Source organism: Zonotrichia albicollis, chromosome 3 (assembly GCF_047830755.1).
Source record: "Zonotrichia albicollis isolate bZonAlb1 chromosome 3, bZonAlb1.hap1, whole genome shotgun sequence".
Lineage (NCBI taxonomy): Eukaryota > Metazoa > Chordata > Aves > Passeriformes > Passerellidae > Zonotrichia > Zonotrichia albicollis.
In genome coordinates this window covers 21,364,289-21,385,902 of record NC_133821.1, presented here as the reverse complement: position 1 = coordinate 21,385,902, position 21,614 = coordinate 21,364,289, and the positions used below count along the sequence as shown (strand labels likewise).

The window sequence follows — 21,614 nt, the reverse complement described above, 5'->3', positions numbered from 1 at the left end:
AAGATGATTCTGTTTTCAGGGTATTTTCAGATCCCAGATCAAGATTTAAATCTCCAAATTCAAATATCGTTTAGGGATGAACAACATTTCATCTTGCCAGCATCAAGGCTCCTGCTGATCCCTGGCTGCTGCCAGTGTTTATCCAGGCTGCTGGAAGAACGAGGAGTCCTGGCTCTGTTGTCACCTGCCTGACAGAGCTGTAGGGTGTCAGGAGTGAAGGCTGCCTGGGAACCTTGCTCAGGGGGCTGTGCACTTCCCAGGTGCTCTGGTGTTCAGGGAACAAGCCTGAGCCCTGGGCTGTCCCTGTGATTTGGCATGGCAGGATTGTGGTAGGGGGTTCCTGGGCTCCACAGCAGCCCTGGAGGTAAAAGGACCAGAGAAGGGTTGTCATAGAAACCCTGATTGTTCTTTAGCCTTGACAGGATCACATCTCATTATAGGTTTTCTGGAGCAACTCAGAGGAGAAGCATTTCCATAAAAATGTTCTAGCCCTTCCACTGAAGGCACCATTTGCATTGAGCAAGCAGTGCCTGCTACTGCTCCAGCCTTCAGGAGATGAGGGGGGACACAGCCCAGTGCCACCCTCCCCTCCTGAAGCAACAGCTATGACATGGAGAGGAGCCTCCACTCTTGTCACACAGGGTGCCTGCTGAAGCCTGTGAAATAACACGAGGTGGCTGACATTGGTATTAAGGAGTTCCAGGTTATTTTCCTTGGCCTCCAGCTACTTTTGTGGAGAGGTAGGGAGCTTCACCAGCTCCTTCTGTCAGCTCTGTGCAGGTGTCTTGTGCCCTTATCCCATCTCAAACAGCACAAGATGTTAAATTTCAGGGCAGCAGCCTCCTGTGAATTGTCTGTCATTGTCAACATCACTGCCAGGCAAAGCAAAGGGAGGGCATGTCCCGTACCTGGTGAATTTCACCATATCCTGGTCAGGGAAAGCAGCATCCCTCCAGTCTAACTCCTGCCCTCAGAGCCTGGATTTTTATTCACAGACCACAGCTTGGTGCAGAAAGGCAAAGCCTGAGCACGAGATGAAGAGGGGAGAAACCACACTCAGTGTGCTACACACAAGACAGCTGGGGCATGTGCTGCTGAGCAGGGGGGAGCTGCAGTCCCAGAACATGGATGTAGGCCATGGCCCTCCATCAGCCTGCATTGTTATTAGCGTGGCACCCAGAGGAATTTTGCTGCCAGTGGTGTAACTCTTCCTCTTCTTCAAATTATCTCATATATCATTGAGAAGAGGCCCAGACTGATTTTTTTGGTTTGATTTCAGTACCTTGCAGTTGACATCTTGAACGAGTGTTTGCAAAGGCAGTCTGACGCGTCACACAGAAAGCTGCCTGTAAACATGAGTTTGTGCAGACTCCATGTTATGGAAGGAAAGAGCTTCTACTTCTTAAGTTTTCACCTAAAGAAAACAAAACCAATAAAACAAAACCAAAACCACCCAAAAGAAAATTAGCATTCACCTGACACCTATATTAAAAATTTAAGCCATCCCTCTAAATGTCAATGATCTGAAAGTTCAGCTGATTTCTTTCTGCCTTTCACTTTTGGTTACTTTGAAGTAAAAATTCTTTCTTCATCACCAATTATAAACTTTATTGAAAGGGGAGAGTTTTGCTCATGATGGGCAGAAGATTCTTTTTAAACAAAATGTAGGAGTCATTAACTTAAATCTTGCATTATGCCAAGGCAATCCAACATCCTTTGGTGCATTCCTGATGAATATTTCATTCTCTTTAATTAGTCACAAATAGAATTTATTTTTCTGTACTGAATCAACCAAGTATATGAGCCAGAGGCTTCATTCAGCAAAAGGATGACTTTGTGAAGATCTTTAAATTTCCTGTTCAATTCAGTGGCTGTTGGCTGGGATGGCATTAAGGGCTGTTAGGCACTAGCAGCTGTTTCAGGGTTTCTGGTATTGATAATATTTGTGTGGTCACATAGCTCAGAGGTGTCTAAATCTAAAAGTGCTCAAAGCATTTGTGAGGTACCAAAATGCTCCTCTGTTAAGCAGCCTTAGTGAATTTTCTGCTTTCATTTTGCAATGCATCTGCTCTTGGGTGAATTCTCAGGGACTGACTTCAAATATACATAAAACCATGAAGATGGAGGAAAATAGAGACCAGCTGCAGGTTAGCAAGGATCTGAACTCATTATATGTGATAGTAGAAGCAATTTGTCACTGTCTGAGTCATCACAAGCACTCTGTTCAGGGAATCCACTCTTCCAATACAGTTATTTGAACAAAGCATTAGAGATAATAAAGTCCAGAGGAAACTTACTTGGACAAATAGAATTTTCAGGTAGTTCTGAAAAGCTTATTGTTGATCAGACTGTGCACTTCGCCCAGATTAAAAATCCTTTTCAGATAAAACCACTGGAAAGTGTGGAGAACAGTGGTGAGGGGTTATCTTTGGCTGTGGATAAAGTATTTTGTCTGTGAGACAATAAAATGCAGGGCATAGGAACTGGCACTCTTGATGACTGAATTAACTTTGAAATCTGTCTCAGTCTCTGAGACCTCAGGTGGCACTGAAAAGACTTTCCTGACAAATAATTTTGTAATTACACTGGGGCTGAAGATTGTTTTCAGTGACCTCCAGCAGTTAATTATGGGCTCATAAATTGCAGATTATGGGGTTTTACAGAGCTGCACAGCTTGGATTTTTCTTTTATAGTGGATTCAATAAAAATAATTTTGAAAAATATGTTCATGCCTTTTTGGACCATGAGTTTTGCCGACAGATACAATGAAACTGATACATCCTGCAGAGCAGCTCAGTCTCCTGGCACTGACATTTCCCCCACAAAAATACCCAGAAACTAACTTTCTGAGCAGCTCTTGTTTGCAATAGAAATACAGCACAAAATCAACTATAAAGGTTCAGACAAATTTGTCAGCATTTTGTTAGGAGTGGCACAGCTCTAGTTTTTTATTTATTTGCTCATCTACATGGCAGTAGGACCTTGGATTTGCAGTTTTGGTGTAGTGACAGCTCCTGCATATGTAGAGAAAAAAGACCTTAATTTAGAGAAAAAAAACCAACTTACTTTGGAGACTGCCAGGCATTGCTTAGCTGCAGTTCTGAGGATCTCAGAAAAGAAAGGGGAGCTGGGGGGCGGGGGGAGGAAGGAAGAAAGAGTCACCAGCTCTTTATTACACCTCCAGAGTTTGATTCATGTCTACATCTTGACAAATAGGAAGGGCTGGGAGAGGGTGCTCAACTCATGGCAAACAAGGAGCTCTTTGTAGGTATCCTGCTCCTTTTGAAGGCAGCATTTAAACCTGCAAGCACTGGAGACTCATCACAATGCTTGGCCCATGCATTACAGACCAAGGTCTCTGGTTAATTATGGCTGCTGTAAAAAAGTATTGCCTTTTGTCAGTATTGGAAACTAAATGTATTCATGCCTTCCTGAATGCTTTCTCAGCAGTTGACAGCCTTGACATTTACATAGGGGTGTGGTGAAACAGGGCACCGACACCCCTAATCATCACGAGGAAGGAAAGCATCCAATGATATAAAACTCTTTCACAGTCTCTGCCTTTCCCTGGAAAAACAGCATCTGGCTCAATGTAGGCACAGACTGTCTGCAAGGGCTTTTTTTGTTCTTTAAACAGAACTCAGCTGACAGGCTACTTTCTGGAAGAGGCATGGTAATCTGTCTATTTATGTACTGCCTTTGAGAGATGTAGCCTCAAATTAGAATAGGAATTGGGAACTGAAACAAAAGGGTTTACAGAAATGGGAGACACTGGGATTCTTGGCGTGTAGGCTCTGTGCAATCAGGTCTCAAAAGCATTAAAAAAAATAGAATAATAAGAGCTTTGTTGTTTTTATAGCTGATTAAATTGAGCTGACATCTCATCCTCCAGACGTGAGCATACTGCTTGATCTAACCCACATTTGAAGATGTGTATGATGTTCAGTGAGAGCTGGAAACATCATTATCCTTCCTTTGGAGTTAGCCCAGTGTTTACTGAGTGCCTGCCTTTGGAAATGGGCAATCCCTCCCTGGGAGATGACAGAGGAAAAACATTTGATTTGTGGTGGTCAGGATTCTGCCCTGAGCAGCCTGCAGCACTTGTCAGTCTTCAGGCTCTGGCAATCCCACTGGCTCTCACATGAGTTTTCCTGGAAATGGAGAGCTCAATAAGACAAACTGTTTATTTGGGCACTGGATCTCACATCCACGTTCAGAACACAGGATGACACTGGTTGTACCTCATTGCTCTGTGTTTTCTCCAGTGTTCTGATAAACTTCACTCCTCAATTCTGCCACCTTCTCTGGGTCCTCCTCCTGACCCATCTCCTGGCCCAGCTCACACTTTGCCCTAAACCCAGTCCAACCTGAGACCTCAGCACCCATCCCTCTTGCGTGTTCAGACTCCAAACTGAGGGGTTGCTGAGGCTTAGGAGGAAGCTGGCTTTTGGAAACACTCAATATCCCCACATCCCTCATCTGAAGGTAAGGGAGGTACCTCAGAGTCAGGGGCCACAGCTCCTATTGTGCCTCAGGTCTCTGCCACTCAGGTCACATAGTGACAACCAGAGAGCTGTGGCATGCCTTTGCAGCTGGCCAGTGCTGTGCAGGGACACACACTGGGGTTATGTGTGCCCAGAGAGATGAGAGTGGCTCCAGAAAAAGGCAATCAGCTCTCACCTGGGGTAGAGATAGGCACCTGCCAGGTGTTCTATAAATTAAGCTGTCTCTATGAATTATCCTGTGACACTGGAGACACAGAAGATTCTGTTTGAAGACCCATCTTCACCCTGCTTTCACAGCTGTGGAGATGCTCTCACATTTGCAGCAGGCTCTGCTTTGTCATAAGCAGGGCAGCTCATTGTCTGGCACTGCTGTCACCACACTCCTGCTGCCCTGACTGCTCTCAGTGACCAACACGCTGCTGTCATGTTGCTTCTAAAAGCTTTGCTCCCTGTCAACACCCAGACATGCTGGATCCTATATCAAGGGCTCTGTCTATACCCTGAGTTTAAAAGTGGACAAAGGAAGAGGAGGAGGCACACTCAGATCTGTGCAGGTTGTTTGGGGCTTTCTGCCACAGAGTTCCAGAATAACTACACTTGGGAAGTGAGGCTCTGGGGGGAACTGGGACACAACAGGACAGCCCTTCACAGGTGGGATAAACAAGAACCTGCAGGAAAACACTGTATGGCTTCCCCAACGTTTGTAACTGCTCCAGGTCTTGGTACAATGTCCAGCTGAGCATCTGGGTGTAGCAGTGTAAGCAGGACACGTGAATTATAGCAGTGGTCAACCAGCAGCATGGACTTCACCTGAAAATTCTCCATTTGTCTCCGGATAAGTCCGTCTTAAATATATATATATATATATATTTATATATATATAAAACATATATTTCATACACACACACACACACACACACACACACACACACACATATATATATACCCGAAATATTGCACATGTCTGTTGCATGCATCTTTACTTCCAAAGTCCTGCAGGTAAAAAACCATTTGGTGTTTGATTTGTTCTGCATGCAGCACATCAGCTGGTCCCATTACAAGTAATTCAAAGGCTTTCCAGAGTGGTAAATCTCTGCTTATTTTCATTTCCTGCCTCTAGCAATGTAGTAAAAAATTGTTTCATTTGCTGTTTGAAAACTGCAAGCAGAAGTGAAATATTCAGAAATCCAGGACAGGTCAGAGTGTAGATTTTTCCACTGTCCCAAAGCCTAGTTTAGTCAACTGGATGAATTAGAGCTGGTAAGTGTGTAGCAGGGCATAAAATAAACCCTTCATGCTCTGTAAAAGCAGCCTTGAGGTGCAGCAGGGCTCTGCACAAGGGCACTAATTTGTCACACAGAGTGTCCCCAAGCTGCACTGCACAGCCCAGGCTGGACGTGGAAAGCAGGACACAGCAAGCATTTCCTAGAGCCTCACTGTGGCTGAGGGGTTATCATCCATCCCCAGCAGATAAGTTTTTCTTTCCCAAGGAAAGGAAAAAGGCCAGCAGACAATTCTGAAAAACAGTGTGCCTCTGAAGAAGGACATCCTCTTGCTTTGTGCTCAGGTGTCTGATATCTGGCAATTGATTTGCTTCTTTGTATATCCTGGCTGGATCATCCAGTGCCCTCCTGTACAGAGGGCACAGAAAAATTGAAATCAGTTTTGCCTGGAAACAGATGCCAATTAAGATCACTGAAGAAGGGCAGAAAGAGAACAAGAAACATCTCACTGGAGTTGTTGACACAGGTAGGATGCTAGAGATGGTCCCAATCTCTCCAAAAGCCTTTTGTTCTTCTGTTTCCCAAGCAGCTTCTTCCTTGAAGTTTTTCCTCTGTGTGTGCACGCAAAAACATGGTGGAGAGAGCTGAGCTGAGCTCACATGGATCACTGAAACTTGTGGCAAGGCTGCTGTTCCCTTAATGGACAGAAATGTCTTGCTCCCATCAGGCAGTGAAATGACAAATGTGAAAACCTCACTTCCAGCTTAGTCTCAGTGACCAAAAGCTGCTGTTGGCTTTTTCTTTTTCCAGAAGGTCTCTTCACTCCCCACAGTTCTTCTCATTGTTCCCTGCAACTTTGTTGGGGCAGGGAACAGTTGGAAGAAATAAGAGGGAAAGGTTGCTAGGCCCACTCTCAGCATGCAGTACACAAAGCCTTTCTGCTTTGGCTTAATCCAGAAACAGGAGCCAGTGGAACCCTCTGTCCCTGCCGCACAGTTTGGCCATTGCTGGCACCAGGCTGCAGGCTCTAGACTGAGTTTCCAAAGGCTCAGGACCAAGGCCTGACAAGCTTGCTTTGCCTGGACTCGTGCAGAGAGCCTGCTGCTTTGTTTGAGTTCGGTTTAGCTGTAGGAACGCTTTCCTCCTTCTAGCCAGGTCTCTGCAGCTGATGGGGTTTACTTTCACCAGCACTGCATGGTAGAGCCATAGTTTTACACCAGCTCTGCTGTGCACTAAGAGGTGTTCACAGCTCCAGTTTCACACGCTGGAGCTGACAGAGGTCATCGTGGGCTTGGTGTGACAGCAGAGGTGGTGCAAGGTGGAAGCACAGGGTGCACTGAGGAGGGCTGCAGGCCCAATGGGATGGGAAGAGATGGGGCACAGGTGGGAAGACTGGAGCACTCACAGCTACAAACCCCTCACCTGAGGACAGCTAGAGAAATGCAGATACACAGCTGGATGAGAATGGTTTCAGGGGTAGAAAAGAGGACAAATAAATAATATCTTGCATGTAGAGAATCAGCATCTATTGTAAATGTGGATGTGAAATGGAGTTGCAATCCAATGAAATAAAAAACAGGTGTAAAAGTATGTAACAAATCATAAAACTGACCCCCAGGAGAAACTGGAGTGAGGAAGAAGAAATCATCACCATCAACCTCACATTCCTCCCACAGAACAGCTCCAGATGCTGATGATTTCCTATAATACCACCATCAGAATGAAACCAGCAATTTTAGGATTTAGATGAGCATAGACAGAGGGAACATAAACATCAGCAATAGGGATACAAGATAAGAAGTGTGCAAAAGGCTTCAAATTATTTTTAATTATTATTATTGCTATTGATTTTTTTTTCAGATAGGAGTATTATTTATTTTTCTGTAATAATTTGACCTAAAGTAATAATGATTTTTTATTAGCATGCTAAGATTTCAGTTCTACTGACATTCAATTCTTATCTTTATATATAAGGTAGGTTTCCCTTTTGCCCAGAAACAATATTTTGAACATATGCTGTAAGAAGATTTCTGAATAGCTCAGAAACATTCTGTATTTCTCACAGGTTCAAAATCACCAAATACTTTATAAGCTGAAATCATCATCAAATGTGAAAAATGCGTCTGCCCAGGAGAGATATAAGAAGCTTCTCAGCCTCAGATGGAAAGGTAAATAGTGTTTTGGGTAAAATCAACTTTTTAGTTTTTCCCTTCAAACATGTCCCTTCTGTCTTGGATGTTCTCTCTGTGAGTCAAAACTGATTCTGTTTCTCTTCTAGACTGCTCTTTGTCAAAGAGGAAAGCCTCAACAAACACCTTATGAATTAGGAACCATTATTTTTAGCCGCAGATCAAAATTCAAAGAAATAAATAGAAACTTTCAAACACCTAGTCTTCTTCTAGTTCCTCAGTGAAGCTTTCCATATCAATGTCTCCCATTTCTAATGGTTCTATGATGTTTTACAGATGTATTATGCTTACAATAAAATCCAGTAGCAATGCAGTGCCATCAAAAAGGTGCCTTTAGCACCAGATTTTCTAAACTCCTGGAGAAAAAAAAAGAACAGGCCAAGGCCAAGAGCCACCAGAGCAGCCAGGCCTGTGCCATTTGGAGCCATAAAGAAGTGAGCAAACCACCTGAGGGACTCCTAGTTTTGGGCTTGGCTTTCTAGGCAGAATTGCAGTGTAACCTGTAATTACAAGGTACAGTGTAATTAGAGATGTTTTCACATCCTGGACATCCTGGAGCTGTGGTGTGGAGGTGATTGGCCAGAAGCCTCATGGCCATTCCTGATTCTGGGGTTTTGGCTTCCCTCTTCATTGGAGATACTAGCAGAACATTGTTCTCTTGACTTCTATATGTTTCTGCACCAAGTCAACTCACAGGACTACCTAAAATTAGTCTCTATGACTAAAAGCATCTTCCAGATGCTCCTTGAGCTCTGACAGGCTGGGTGCTATGAGCACTTCCCAGGGGAGCTTTATCTTAACATCTGCAGCAGGTGAGGGTTGTTTAATGGCTATAAAGCTTTGGAAGATGTGCAAGATCTAGACCCAGTTTTGTGAGTGGCTTTGGTTTTCTCTTTGGATGATTCCAAACAACATTTGGAGATCTGATACTTAAATTGTCTCTAGTTTGAATATACTTACTATATGTTTTTCTTCTTGTGAAATGAAAATAAGGATTTCCTGATATGCTATATTTTCCCTTAAAGGGAAACCCTGTTTTCCTACCAAAATGGTGAGACACCATTTTATTGCAATCTGTTGATTTATAGGATGCATGGAAACCCTCCTTCCTTAAACAGAGCTTGCCATAAAGGACTCTCAGTTAATTTCTTTTCTGTGAATTTAATTTTGGCCAGGTCCTTCTGCCTCATCCAATAGGACCTTCCCCCTTAAACCTAGGGTGTTGCACAAGTCTGATTGCCTAATCCCACTTCCCCCCATTGCTGCTGGCTCTGACACGAGTCCCAAAGCAGGACATCTGAGAAATGCTTTGATCAAAGCTCCCCACCCGCCCGTGGGGTTTGGGCATTACCCTTTTGTTTATGCCCTTGCTGTGCAGCAGGGGCACTCCAGGTATTTCCCTGCTAAACAAAGGGAGGCGTTTAAACCCAGCAATCTGCTTTATGGCTCTGGGCACCGCTACTGCACACACCGTTTGACTCTTTTCTCTGCAGAGATTAATGCTGGCATCTTAAACGTTGCTAATGCCTTACAGACAATCCATTAACATCAGTCTCTCCTAAGTGGCCAGCCATACCATTATTTATAAAATAGGGATCCTTTCCCAGCGCTAGCACTACCTTAATTTCCCGAGCATGGAATCATGCCTGTTATCAGCTGTGGAGTATTTTACACTGCTACATATTTTTTACTATGGAATGAGCTGCGTGTGTGTGAGTGACATGAAAAACCCCCATAAAATAGCAGAATATTGCTATTCCACTTGCTGCAGTGTATGAGCTGATCTGGTTAGACACGAAATGCAGACAGAAATCCGCCTCACCTCTCAAGCTAATTTTAGTCTCTCCCTCTGTTCTCCGTGGCTGTGTGTATAAAATCACTGGCAGTCTGACAGCGTTTCAGTAACCTGTGCCACGCGCAGAGCGGGATGTACTCACCAGCCATCTGCTTGCATGGCACGGGTTAACTGAGCCTGTGGGATTGTGCTTACCTAAACAAAACCACTGCAGTGAGGGGAAAAACAATGAATGGGTGGAGATGATCAGCCCATGCATTCCAGCTAGTGCAGTCCAGGCAGCAATGACAGCCTGAAGGTTGCAGCAGCGTCGGGATCAGCATTCCAAGTGCACCAATCTTACAGTCTGGAGTGATTTTACGTGGAGCTGTTCTTTATTTGCTGAGCCATGGCCAGTAACCAGGCCAGCCTGCAGGATGATCAGAGCAGGCACTGCAAGTTCTTATCCTACATGTTCTACCAGGCTGTGAGAGATCACAAGCCTGTGTGGATGCTGGAAGACATGAGAACTATGGAGTATTTTTACTGGGAGGAAAATGCCAGCCTACGAACCTACTCACCTTCAGAAGCCCTTCTCTATGCAGTGGTGCATAATCACCTGCCTTATGCTCAGTATCTGCTGTCTCATTTTCCAGAGGAGGCTCTCAAGGTGCCTGGGGAACACTTCTGCTATTGCCCATCCTCTGCTCCTCACCTGGCCATGGCGGTCACATATGACAGGAGAGATATCTTGGGACTGATCATCAAAATTGCACACAAGCTCCCCAGCTTGAACTCCTATATCAATAGGGCTGGCTGCTTTCATCTGGAAGATGGGAAAACACCCTTGCACCTTGCCTGCGAGCTGCTGAGGTCAGAGACGGTCCTCATCCTCCTCGGGAACGGAGCCTCTCCCAGGATAGAGGACAGTAAAGGGCTGACCCCGCTGGACGTCATCCTGGAGCAGATGTGGGACTCCAAAGTCAATGTCGCATCAAAGAAGCTCTGCCTCGACTACCTCTTGCTCTTCATGCCCAACCCACAGTTTAAGATGCGGAAAGTTCTGCAGGAGCATCCAGACCACTGGACAACTTTGCTGGGAGAAGATAAATTCAACAGCCTGGTGGGGAACACACCTGCTTCTTTATATCTGCAAGCTATGCAAACTATTCTCCAGACTCTTCCCCCTTCCCACTTCCCTAAAAGCATCCAGGAACTACCTATACCTCAGGCACTAAAGCCCTTACCATCCTATGGCAAAAAGCTACCAGCAAAAAATGTGGTAAATGTTTTTCCTTGACTTTATTCAATGGGTCTTGGATTTTCCAAGACAACTTAGAGGAGCTGGTTATCCACCCTCTGCATTTTAGTGTGATTTTAGTACTTAACCTATTAGGCTATGCTGGAAAATCCAATATTTTGTGACAAGATTTTAAATGTCTTTTCTAATTGATTGCAGGCACGGCACTTTTAAAGGCAAAAGCCTTCCTTGTTTTCTGTTTTATTGTGCATGTGAAGGGTTAACTGTAGTTGAGACTGTGTTATGTTTGGTTTCTTAGTTGTCAGCTGGTATCAGTGTATCTGAATTCCCAATATGATAACTGTATCATGTGTAATGCACCTGGGTTAAAAGGAACTATGTACCCAGTGGGATTTTTAAATGGTGTCACTGCCGGAGCTGGGAGAAATACCATCCCCTTCCAACGGGGTTCAAACATCAAGCTTCCATTCTAACAATGCTCAAGCATCAGTAGTAATACCCACAAAGTGCATGGCTGATGCTGCAGGGATGCAGAGGCAGTTCCTGCAGGATAACTGATCCTACTGAGTTACTTTACAGCAGGTCATGGTGTGGAGGGCATGAGTTCAGAGAGGGGCAGTGTGTGTATATTCATGGGGGATGGGAGATAAAGATCCACAGAATAGCTAATGGAAAGCATCCAGTCTCACCTGGGAGCAAGGGGGTTAAAGGCAATCCCAGCCCTGATTCCTCTACAGACTTGTGCAATGGGGAAGGAACCATTTTCCCCACTGTCCAGTAAATAAATGGCAATTGGAGCAGGGACATTGGGAACCCTGTCTTTCATATGTGACATTATTTCTCCTTGGCTTGTGTTTTGGAACATATCTCTGCAGGGGATGTGGCTGGCTAACTTGATTTCCCTGTGGGTCTCAGAGCCCCAGGCAGTTGTTACTTGTCCTAAGCTGGACTATGATGTTCTGCTGTTTAAAGTTGTTACTTGCTGTCAATTAGAGTGTTTTTGCCACCCAGGTCCAGACAGAAATCCTTATCTTGAAGTTACAAAATGTTCCCACTAACTGGGCACTGCAGGCAGGGTGAGTTTGCAGAAAGTGAGGCTGGGTCTGGGCAGCTTTCTGGGTAGCTGTGAATCACACTGCCCTCTCTGCTCAAGGCACTGGTCCTGCTCTCCTGGCTGTTCTCAGCATCAACAGAGCAGTGGCAGAATCCCAGCTCCCTTTGGGGGACATCCCTTATTTTGGACACCAGCGTTCCCCACTCCTTGTAAGCGCAGAACCCTCTGTTCTGCTGAAGGAGCACAACTCACTTCCCCCGCCTACACTGGGCAGCAGTGGAGAACTCACTCTCCTCTCCAGCTGGAATTGGGGCCCAAGGCTGTGGGGCACAAACCACAGGCAGTAGCTAAGAAAGATGTCCAGTCAAATCTCAATTGCTTTGTGCAAAAATGGCTCATGTCTCCTCTGGCTAATTCCCTGCCTGTGCCAAGGAGGCCGTGCTGGACCTGCTTCCGTTTTCCTGTCAGCACAGGGAGCACTTCCATTTAGTTTCCCTCTGCATGGGCTACCTCCTGTGTGCCAGGACACTGGCAATGCCAGCCGTGGCCAAGTGGAGATTTACTGTGAGGCTGCAGAACATGCTGTTCACAGCCACCTGGACCATCCTTTCTGAGACACTGGGATGCTCCTCCCAGCCATCTCTTCCTGCATGCCGTGGGAGGATCTCAGTTCCAGTGCCACCTGTGCCAGGCCAGGTGAATGAGCAGCCTTGCTTGTGAGGGGAGGAAATGTTAGCTCAGCCCTAAAAGTGGCAAGCAGGCCATGAAGGGGTTAACCCTTCCCCTGAAATCCCACATCTCTGGTGCTGCAGTATCCTTCCACTCCTGCCCCTGGGGACTTAAATGTCCTTCTCCATCTGTGTCTATTCCTCCTTGTTCGATGGGGAAGGCTGCAAATGGGGAAATGCAGGGTCAGCGTTGGGTGAGGGTTTTGGGGGAAGCCTGCGCTCGACAGCTTGTGCTGCAGACAGAGGCTGTCACAGCTTGGGAAGCAAAGCAGAGCCCAAGGCAGATTTGCATTATAAGCAGTGGCTCAGCTTCTTCTGCCAAGCCCTCAGGCTCCGCAGCACTGGCACATACTTCCCAAAAAACCCGGAGCTGGAGGCAGAGGAACAGAGCAGGCTCTCGGTGCCCGTGGCTGCCCGGAGTGACTGTGCAGAGCACGGCCCCTGTGGCACCCCGGGAGTCCCGAGGAGCAGGACTGGGTTTGTCCCAGCAGCACTGCGGTGTCTCATCCGGATGTCGGTGGGTGAGAGGCAGAGGAGGCTGGGGAAGGATATTATTAGAATAGTAATTAGGTCCTGGAAGCAGAGATCCCGGGAAAGGAGGAAATGGAAATCATCCAGCGCTATTGCACTGGCTCGGAACCATGTGAGATGTGAGTTTCAGTGCTGTGAAGAGTTTCAGAAAAGACGGGAGGGGAGGGCTGTTCATCTTACAAATCTAAGGAGGCAGGTAGGGACTGTTGGCATTAATGCCAGCACTTTCTATTGAGGCAGGAGGCCACGCCCAGAGAGCCAGAGCAGCCCACTGAGAGCGAGTGAGTGTGAAATGGTGCAGGGGTCTCCTGTTGGCTGCAATAGTTGTGGAACAAGGAAGAGGGCAGAAATCAGGCGCTTTATGGGTGGGTTTGTAGCAGACAACAGGATGCTTGTGTGCATGCATTTGTCCATGTGGGAGGCTCCCTCAATCCACCTGCCAAGAGAGAGGATAGAAGATGAATTGTCTTGAATAGTTTCTGGGACATTCCTGAGACTGGTGCCCTAGCCTGGAAGAAAGCTGCTGGTCCATTGTTGTCCAACATGGCCAAAAATTCTGGGGTGTCCAGCCCAGAGTGTAACAGACAAGTATCCACACAGGAAAGATCACTCCACAACCCTCTCATTTCTCCTTTTCTTGACCATTTTAGCAAGAGATCGAGCGCCAGCTGGCCCTCAATCACATGGGTCCTCCCATGTGCAGTCCGAGTGGGACAAAGTTTAGGTTCATTAGCACTGTGGTGACAACTCTTTCCATTGCCTGTAGCAATATGACAGCAGGATAGGCATTCCTGCTGGAATAGGGGAATCTTCTCCCTAGACCCTGTTTGCTTATATTGTGGTGATCTGCCTGTTAGTTTGAGATCCCATTCATCTTCTTTGTCAATATAGTGACATTACATCAGATATGGCCAAATCTACCTCAGCCCCATCTGTGTTTGCTTTTTCTCTCCATTCTTTCCAAGCCAGGTCGTTAGCAAAAGTAAACTCAAAAATATTTTGCAATATTTTCCTGCAACCTGACTGTCTTAAAAAATCCCTATGCTTGCATGGCAAATATGTTGCTGGCTTTGTTAATCAAAAAGGGTGCTGGGTGCTGTGTGGTGATGTTTACATTCTGCATATCTGCATACTGAGTAAGTGTTGCTCAGATCTGTATTTCTGAACTTGGGAAAAAGAATAAACACAAGAGAGAAACAGGGAAAGGGTAAAGTCTTTTCTGATCTTTGGATTTAGGTTGGTTCTGCAGGTTACATCTCTTTAATTTCAATTTTGAGGAGTAGTATTGTAAGGATCTGAATTGCCTGTATGTGTGAGCCTTTGGTTTTGGTGAGAAGCAATTCAGTGAGCGCAGTGGGGTGGAGTGAGTGAGTGAGTGAGTGAGTGAGTGAGTGAGTGAGTGAGTGAGTGAAAATGTACAGGGGTGTGTGTGTGCAGCTGTGTGAGTGCCTGCCCTCTTGTCACATGTGAGTGTGTGCCTGCCCTCTCCTGGCAAATCCGTGACCGACTGGCAGCTCCCGCGCACTGCACTCCCCGGACCAGCAGCGAGCGATGCCCTTCAGAAGCAGCCTTTTCACGCTGTCAGTGTGTGCCCCAGGCCCCTGCTGCTGACAGGTAAGGACGTTTCTTCTCTTGGAAAGAGGCAGCAGTTTTGCTCTTGAAATGGGTGTTTTATCCCCGAACACCAAGCACAAGGGCTTCTGCTTGCTGCTACTGCAATCATCCAGTAAAGGGTTTGTGATGCTGGTCACACTTTATTCTAGAACACTTTTTTTTTTTTTTTTTTAATAAAATGCCTTAAACACACATCTTTGTCTTTCTTTTTTTTCTGGGCTGCCAGTAAAATTCAGCTATGTATGACTTCCTAACCCTATGCTTCTGTCTATTTCTGCAGCATCATTAGCAGGAAAGACAGGCCAGATTCTGACCTCACTTACATGTAACTCCCTACACCTGAAGTAATGCTTTGTAAGTCGGTTCCATCACTACAGATGTTTGTTGGTCTAAAGGAAAAGAAACTGTTCGTGTATTTATGTTCTTCAAGGCTCCATAACTCTGACTTTAGCATATAAATAAATGTGACACTTAATCCCTGAAAACATTTTTTACATTTTTTGTACTCGGAATGTATATAGATATATATTTTCCATTTCTAAAATCAATGACATTTCCCTGTTCCCAGTTCCCTTGGCATTTCTGGAATCAGCATGGCAGTGACAGATGCTGTTGGTCACTTATTAAGACTGAATGTTGCCATTCTCAAGTACAAATGAATGTTCATTGTATGATACAACTTTCTTATAAAGCCATACTTTTGTAATTTTGGTTTCTCTTTTTTAGGGGGGGAAAATCTTCCCCATTATTGTGTTTGCACATTACTCGCTGCATGATTAAAGATAAAACAATTGTAACATGCTGGAATAAATTATATATACATAGCCTGATATAATTAGATACACTAGCTGTGAAAATAATTTAATCTTGATTGTGTTAATATAATAAACTTGAAATATAAAATTGATGTGTCTTTTATTAGCCAACTGGTCAAAACCACCCACAAGTATCTGTTGCTTTTGCTTTGGCTTATCTTATTGTTTGATTATTTCATTCTGACTGCTGAGCCATTGTCTCAAAAAATGTGTCCTGAGGAAAATAATATTTCTCTTCACAGGTTTATAGTAGCTGACTGTGCTGTCAGAGGATGACCTCAAGTGATGGGGTGAACTCACACTTCACAGATCTGCTGAAAGGTGGTGATAAATCAGAAGTTGGGGCTCAACAGAGGTTGAATGGTAATTGGTTTCAGAATTTTCATTTTTTACGTTTGAGTTCAGCTTATGCAGCTGTTTCCCATGAACATAAGAGTGCTGGTAGCCTGCTTTCCTTCTCTGGTTTGTGCGCCATCAACCAGCTCCTTTCCTTCCTCAGATTTTTCTGTGTACAGGAAGATGCCCTGGCAAGGCTTCCAGCACCAACCTCTCCTTTAGGCTCAGCTGAAGGTCTCCAGGCAGATGAGCACCTCTCACCCTCTGTGCTCTCCATGGGGTAATAAGGATCCACCAGATTCTGTGCCAAAACCTGAACCATCCAGATCATCCTCTGCTCTGATAAAAACAGCTACTGAAAGTGTTTCAGGTGATGGATAGCTGGTTTGGATGATGAGGATGGTGATGATAATCATGGAGTGTAGACTTCGGTGCCAACTGTACCCACAGATCTCCTCAAGGCACATTAGTACATGCAAGCCATAACCAAGGGATGACTCCTTTGAGCCCATGCTTGCATAGTATATTATTGGTTTCATGGAAGAATTAAGAGAGGGAAGTTTCGCTGATCTCATTTAAAGAAGATCAAGACTATGTCCTTGCCTTCATAGCAGGAGATTTATCCCTAACTACTTCACCCAAGAATGTGGTCCCCAAAGATGTAGTTTTCTGGTTTATGTGCTTCCATGTTTCCTGTGCTTGAGAAAGGGAATCTGATTTAGTTTCTCTTGGGCCCTGGCAGCTCTGCTGGGGCTGACCATCAGGGAACTCCAGGCTGACACATCCCTCAGAGGCAGCCCCAAGTAGGTATTGGTTTTTTACAACTGTAGCTAGTTGGAGCCCACACACCAGCAGGCAGCAAGACAGGGATTTAAATAGAGAAATTGAAAGGGTATATTCCCTTGCGTGGGAGGAAGCGCTGTCACAAGCAGATGATGCACTGAGCGAAATCCTGCCCATGCCTCAGTTACTTGGGTGCACCTCCCTGAGTGAGTCACCCCAAAAGCAGCTGACAGGTTTGGCATGTCCCACACTGTCCCGTGTCTCCCTGGCTAGCACAGCAGCAATGCCTTGGGGGAGCGTGCTCTGCCTTCTGCTGCACCACCACTCTCAGCTGGTGACATGGATGGCCACCAGGCTCCAGCTCCCGAGATGCCTGCCTTTGTCTCCAGCCCTTTGGGAGCTGCTCTGAAGCCAAGAAGCCAGATTTCTCCAGGGGTGACTCCTAAGCAGTGCTTGGTCTGGAAAATCAGTCATAATTTCTTTTTCTAGTAAAATGTGTGTGCGTTTTGCTATGGATTTGCTGTGTGAAGGAGAAGTTTATTGCTGGTGGGAAGGCTTTTGGCGAATTTCATGAGTTCGCAGAGATAAGAGAGCTGTGCTCTGTACACCAGCTCTGCCCACCCACGCAGATCCCCGAGGAGAGCAGTGAGGAGGAGGAATGATTATCACAGAGCTGTCAGACTCATGCAAGAAAACCTGGGAGGAAGAAAGGGAAGAAGAGGGTTGGGAAAGGCTGTATGGCAAGATGCCTTGTGGGAAGCAGATCCCACAGCTGAACAGAAATAGGGAAAATAGTATGGAGAATCCCAAACTACAAGCTATGAGAAACACAGAAACCACCCCCTCTAACCTTCTCATAGAGCTTGGCTTCAGGGTTACAGAGAATATCAGGATGATAAAGAAGAGGCTGACAAGCATTAGAAAAGGAAATAATCATTAGAGCTGACTGGGAATTGATGTTTCTATTCCACCAAAACCAACAATATTGCAAAATACACTTCTGTTCTAATTCAAAATGAAAATTAAAAGTATCAAAACCAATTTTACAAGGAAGAAAACTGATTCAGATCTATCAAGATATTTCTTTAAGAATAAATTTTGATAATGTAATACCTGGCTTTTTATTTTTAACAGTGTTAAAGCACTAAAAAATAATCAAAATATTATAAAAATACCCCACTTCTTTTGATAGCTGAAAGTCTTTGTTCAGATTTTCATGTCCCAGAATTTTTGCCAAAATAGGAACATAAGGCTCACAGTGCTGGGTTGTTCCCAGCATCATGCCATATCTCCAGCACTGGCAATGGGAGAAGTCAGGTAAACAGAGCACCTTTGCCTGGCTACTTTCAGCAATACACTCCCTACTTAATTCCCTCAGTTCCCACAGCTGTTGGATTGGGGATATTGGAGGCTATACCCTTGCCTAGTCTTTCAGAGTATTCATCTTTTGACCTAGTGTCCCAAATTTGTCTAGGTCTTTTCCAAGCCTGTTGATACAGTCACATCCGTGACTTCCTGCGGCAGCAGTTTACATTTATCTGCACCCAAGCTCACCTGCCACCTCTTTTTCCTACTCAGTTTAGTATGTGCATAGTTTACTACTTCAGGTGCCTCTGTGTGGTGTTTGGATACCTGGAAAACCCCAGCAGCACTGTGAACACAGAGCTATCACTGCTCACTCCTTTCTCCAGCCACAGGTTATAAACTGAACAAAACTGGTTCCCACACCAATCTCCAGGACAGCCCACTGCTGACTCTTCCTCACCCTTTGCCATTCTGTAACCAGCTTTCACTGCATGCAATAACTCCTGTGATCCCACGACAGCGTCATTTTTAAAATAATCTTCGGTGTGGAACTTTGCCCACAGGTTTTTGTGAACCCAAGTACCTTATGTTCACCAGACATCTCCTTTATCCTCTGTCCTTTTGAGTGAGGTAAGTAATTTACAAACAATTCAATTTTTATGAAGGTAATCTTTGCAGTAAAATCTGTTCTGATAGGAGATGGCAGAATTAAAAACCTTCGTCCATTAGAAGGACCAGAAGATTTTTATGGACTGTGCAAAGTCTGCTTACAGAAGTACAGCCCATGGTGTGGTTCTTGGAACTGTCCTGTGCAGGACCAGGAGCTGGACTCAATGATTCTTGTGGGTCCCTTCCAACTCAGAATATTCTTTAGTTCAGTGATTCTGTAAAACATTTTGCCTGGAGATTGCAGGGGAATTCCAGATGGTATTTCTTTAAAAGCGTCTTATAATTTTGAGGCTTTGACTGAAGCTCTATAGGAGCAACTATAGGACAAAAATCTCTGTTCTTCTGCCTGGAAGGTGTTAGGGAGTGACACTGTAAGCAGACTCTTCTTCTGAGTTTACAGATCCTAGTGAGATACTATTTTCAGCTGTGATGCATATATTTGCAGACACTAAACTTCTCACCAATAGAGGTGATTGCTTGATCAAAAGAGGGTTTTTTTAATGGGACTCCTCCCGTGGGTAGAGCCGAGCTTCACTGATAGCTACAGGCTTTGCCTTACTTCTCTACCAGCCTGCAGAGCCCAGCATGGTGACAGACAGGGATAAAATTACATTCCATGTATAATTTGGGATTTCATGAAAGGAAGTCAAAATGATAGGAAGAAAGAGCTCTGCCTAAATTAGATTTCTTCTTGGAGGTGTATTCCCTAAACACTCAGAACACACATGCTTGCTTAGGCTCACTGAGATCTGGTGAGCTTCAGGGAAGTGTAAGGTATGGCAGGTAACCCAAATTCGGGATCAGGGAGGCTGAGAGTAGCTTTCCCACAAAATTACCCAGCCTTTCTTTTGCAGAATTAACAGATTCTAGCAGCAGATTGGTGTTTTGTGTTCTCTGGAAAACATGAACCAGGTTTTAAAATGTCTCAGTTCTGCCCTGACACACATCATCCCCTCAAGTAAAAAACATCACTAAAATGACAAAGTCCAAACCTAGCCCTGTCCATGCCATTTCTTATACCCCTTTTGCAGATATTTAGAGCTGGGGAGCCCCCTCCATCATGGCCCAGGCCTTTGCCCCCACTGCCTTGGAGGGGATGAACACACAAATTTCAAGCTGTAAAATGACTGCACACAATACACAGCATACAGCATGAATGCACATGCAAGCACCATGGCTGATATGAAAGAAGAGGCCCTTCACAAGCCTTGCTTATTTTTAGAGTGAAAAGCCCCTGCCTCAGGCAGGCAGGAGTCCAAGACTAACATCCCAGTTCCTTACTGGTGCCAGCCTGACAGGTTTTACTGAGCTGCCTGCTAGTGCAACTCCTCTAAGATTCAGGCAGCCAACTCTTTGCCTTTAGGATCAGGTCAGAGTTTAAATAGGCGACTTCAGCTTTACCTTTTAGCAGCTACTGCTTTTACTAGATGTGGACCTTTATACCATCCTCAATCAAATCTAGAAACTGTTCGACCTGGCAGTGCTGCTAATGAATATGCTCTCACGAGCTAAAAGGAAGAGAAAAAAAAAAAAGGAATGTCTTTTAAAATTAAAGCCCTGTGTTTAAATTTTACATTTCAAATGTATGAAGTGGTTTTTCCTTCTTTTATTCCTGCAGTGTTGCCTAAAAATCCAGTTTTGCTCAGCTACTGTCAGCTTCACTGCATGGCTCCCTGTGTTTTCACAGTCAGTCCTCAAATCGCCACAATTTTGAAGTAGGTCCATCTTCCAAAGGGACACCTTTTCTTCCTCCTCTCCTCAGCATCAGTAGCACATGAGCGCTGTGGGGCTTTTGAACTAAAATAACACCGTTTATTAGAGTAGAAAATAGAGATGCTAACTCATAAAATAAGGAAACGGCTGGGCAGGGCCAGATAGGAATAAAAATGAGTTATCTTGTTGGCTGCCTGAGCTGTGGAGAAGTAAAACCATCTCCTTACACCTCTGCTGGCGCTACCGGTGATCATTTCCACACATCCCCCCTGTCTTGCTTTGGGTTTGTTTTATTATTTTTTGACGACTTTTCTTACTTTCCACCACGGCAGCTCCTGGAGCGCAGGCACCGGCCGGGCCTGGGCCGCCGCGCCGCCATCGGCCGCCAGGTGGCACCACCTCCCTTCGGCTGCCTCCGTGAGGGACCCCCGAAACCCTGAGGGACCTCCGGGCCATGAGGGACCCCCGAGGTCCTGAGGGACCCCCGGGCCATGAGGGACCCCAGTCTCTGAGGGACCCCCGAGGCCCTGAAGGACCCCAGGCTCTGAGGGACCCCCGAAGCCCTGAGGGACCCCGAGCCGTAAGGGACCCCCGGGTCGTGAGGGACCCCGAGACCTTGGGGGACCCCCGAGGCCCTGAGGGACCCCCAGACCGTGAGGGACTCCCGGACCCTGAAGGACCCCAGGGCCGTGAGGGTGCTGCAAAACGTGGAATATGCAAAATTTTCCTTGAGAGAAAGGACGTTCTTTGGTGTTTGATCTATTCTTCGGTGTTTGATCTTTGTATGCTTTTCAGCGTAATCAGCAGGAAAGGAGATTTTAGAGAGAGCAGCTAACGAGCAATCCCTGAGTGATGTCCAGGTGTTAGAAAGATAAATTACTTGTTGGTGGAGTTGCCTTGTTAAAGTTTAGGGCTCAAGGTGATCTCCCACCTCGGGGGAGGTTAACAAAGCCTGGCGAGAAGGATGTGCAGCTGATAGTGGACACAAAGAATGCAGAATTTATGGGCCACAAGGACATTTGACAGGACCCCAAAGATAAGGAAGAAACTAATAAAGACAGCTCAGCAACTGTGCTGAAACAGCTCCAATTGGGTAAAATGTAATTCTGGCAGG

The 21,614-nt window shown here is 45.5% G+C and overlaps 1 protein-coding gene across 1 annotated transcript; it reads left to right on the top strand.

Moving 5' to 3' along the window:
- Positions 1-9,707: 9,707 nt before the first annotated feature.
- LOC102067096 (ankyrin repeat domain-containing protein 9) lies at positions 9,708-15,743 on the top strand. Its single transcript, XM_026797347.2, has one exon. It carries the CDS (start codon positions 10,101-10,103, stop codon positions 10,989-10,991), a length of 891 nt encoding a protein of 296 aa, XP_026653148.1. The 5' UTR covers positions 9,708-10,100; the 3' UTR covers positions 10,992-15,743.
- The last annotated feature ends 5,871 nt before the right edge of the window (positions 15,744-21,614 follow it).